This window comes from Scomber scombrus, chromosome 18 (assembly GCF_963691925.1).
Source record: "Scomber scombrus chromosome 18, fScoSco1.1, whole genome shotgun sequence".
Taxonomy (NCBI): Eukaryota; Metazoa; Chordata; class Actinopteri; order Scombriformes; family Scombridae; genus Scomber; species Scomber scombrus.
In genome coordinates, this window is record NC_084987.1 from 2248852 (window position 1) to 2251278 (window position 2427).

Here is a 2427-nt window from a genome sequence, read left to right on the forward strand (position 1 = left end):
AAGGAAGGAAGGAAGGAAGGAAGGAAGGAAGGAAGGAAGGAACAGTCAAACAGACGGGGTCATATTGAAGCAGACTTCTTGTCTCAGGTGTTTAATCTCATTAAGCATCTTTGAGCCTCGCTGCTATTTCAGTCTCTGTAAGAAGCTCGCAGAGAGAGAGAGAGATCACTAATCCTGCTCGCTGAGGATGAGGAGGAGTGAAATGATGAAGAGTGACTGATGACAGAAAGCTGAGGAGGAGGAGGAGGAGGAGGAGGAGGAGGAAGAAGAGTGAATCCCAGTCTTCATTTCCCAGTCAAAGCAGAGACGAGCTTCATGGTCACATTTGTTAATCAAATGTTGAGCAGCACAGAACTCAGAGAGCAGCTGCAGAGAAACTTTAATTACATCATCATTACAAACAGGAAATGACACGTTTGAGTTTAAGGAAAGAAAACACAAATAAATATAGTTATATGAACATTTACTAAAGTATCATTTAAAGGTACTTGTACTTTACTGTAGTACAGTTTGAGGTACTTGTACTTTATTGTAGTACAGTTTGAGGTACTTGTTCTTTACTGTAGTACAGTTTGAGGTACTTGTACTTTACTGTAGTACAGTTTGAGGTACTTGTACTTTACTGTAGTACAGTTTGAGGTACTTGTTCTTTACTGTAGTGCAGTTTGAGGTACTTGTTCTTTACTGTAGTGCAGTTTGAGGTACTTGTACTTACTGTAGTACAGTTTGAGGTACTTGTACTTTACTGTAGTACAGTTTGAGGTACTTGTACTTTATTGTAGTACAGTTTGAGGTACTTGTTCTTTACTGTAGTGCAGTTTGAGGTACTTGTACTTTACTGTAGTACAGTTTGAGGTACTTGTACTTTATTGTAGTACAGTTAGAGGTACTTGTTCTTTACTGTAGTACAGTTTGAGGTACTTGTACTTTACTGTAGTACAGTTTTGAGGTACTTGTACTTTATTGTAGTACAGTTTGAGGTACTTGTTCTTTACTGTAGTACAGTTTGAGGTACTTGTACTTTACTGTAGTACAGTTTGAGGTACTTGTACTTTATTGTAGTACAGTTTGAGGTACTTGTACTTTATTGTAGTACAGTTTGAGGTACTTCTACTTTACTGTAGTACAGTTAGAGGTACTTATACTTTACTGTAGTACAGTTTGAGGTACTTGTACTTTATTATAGTACAGTTTGAGGTACTTGTACTTTACTGTAGTACAGTTTGAGGTACTTGTACTTTACTGTAGTATAGTTTGAGGTACTTGTACTTTACTGCAGTACTTTTACTGTAATACTTTAACAGTGGCTTCTCTCTTCTTCTCTCTTCAGGCACTGGCTGACTGACGCCTACATCCTCTTCGCCACGCCTTACTTCGCCTACGACATCTACGCCATGTTCCTGTGTTACTGGCACAAGCTGCGGGTCAAAGGTCACGAGGATGACGCAGCCGTGAGGTCGCAGGGCGCCGCCGTGGCCGGTTACCTGCGGAGGGAGCCGCTCATGGTGCTGCATCACGTCTTCATGGTGGCCTTCTGCTTCCCCGCATCGCTGGTAACTATGGCAACGACATAGCGACTGAAGGGGAAGTTGGCAAAGTATAAAAAACTAAAAATGTGACATCACTGTGACATCACTGTGACATCATTTTCCCAGACTTGATGATCATTCTGTTCCTCCTCGTCCTCCTCCTCCTCCTCTTCCTCCTCCCCCTCCTCTCTCCTCCTCCTCCTCTCCTCCTCCTCCTCTTCCTCCTCCTCCTCTCTCCTCCTCCTCTCCTCCTCTTCTCCTTCCTCCTCCTCCTCTCCTTCTTCTCCTCTTCTTCCCCTCTCCTCCTCCCTATCCTCCTCCTCCTCTTCCTCCTCCTCTTCCTCCTCCCTCTCCTCTTCCTCCTCTCCTCCTCCTCCTCCCTCTCTTCCTCCTCCTCCTCATCCTCCTCCTCCTCCCTCTACCCCCAGACTTGATGATCATTCAGAGACACAGAAGAGATTATAAAAGTGTTTTAACTGTGTGTGTGTGTGTGTGTGTGTGTGTGTGTGTGTGTGTGTGTGTGTGTGTGTGTGTGTGTGTGTGTGTGTGTGTGTCAGCTGTGGCGGCAGGGTAAAGGTGATTACTTCCAGGGCCTTTTGTTTCTGGCTGAGCTCAGCACACCGTTCGTCTGTCTGGGGAAAGTCCTGATCCAGGTAATCCACACACACACACACACACACACACACACACACACACACACACACACACACACACACACACACACACACACACACACACACACACACACACACACACACAGACAAACACACACACATGTACCAGCTTTAATCTGTGTGCAATAATAATTTTTAATGTATATTTTTATATTTTCTCTTCCTCCTCTCTCTCCTCCTCCTCCTCTCTCTCCTCCTCTTCTTCCTCTTCCTCCTCCTCCTCC

The 2427-nt window shown here is 44.3% G+C and overlaps 1 protein-coding gene across 1 annotated transcript in view; it reads left to right on the top strand.

Moving 5' to 3' along the window:
- The window catches only part of tlcd3ba (TLC domain containing 3Ba), a 9767-nt gene that overhangs the window by 3668 nt on the left and 3672 nt on the right, over positions 1 to 2427 (top strand). The window contains exons 3-4 of the mRNA XM_062438421.1: positions 1331 to 1553; positions 2087 to 2182. Coding sequence (XP_062294405.1) covers positions 1331 to 1553; positions 2087 to 2182 — 319 coding nt within the window. The remainder of the gene's footprint in view (positions 1 to 1330; positions 1554 to 2086; positions 2183 to 2427) is intronic.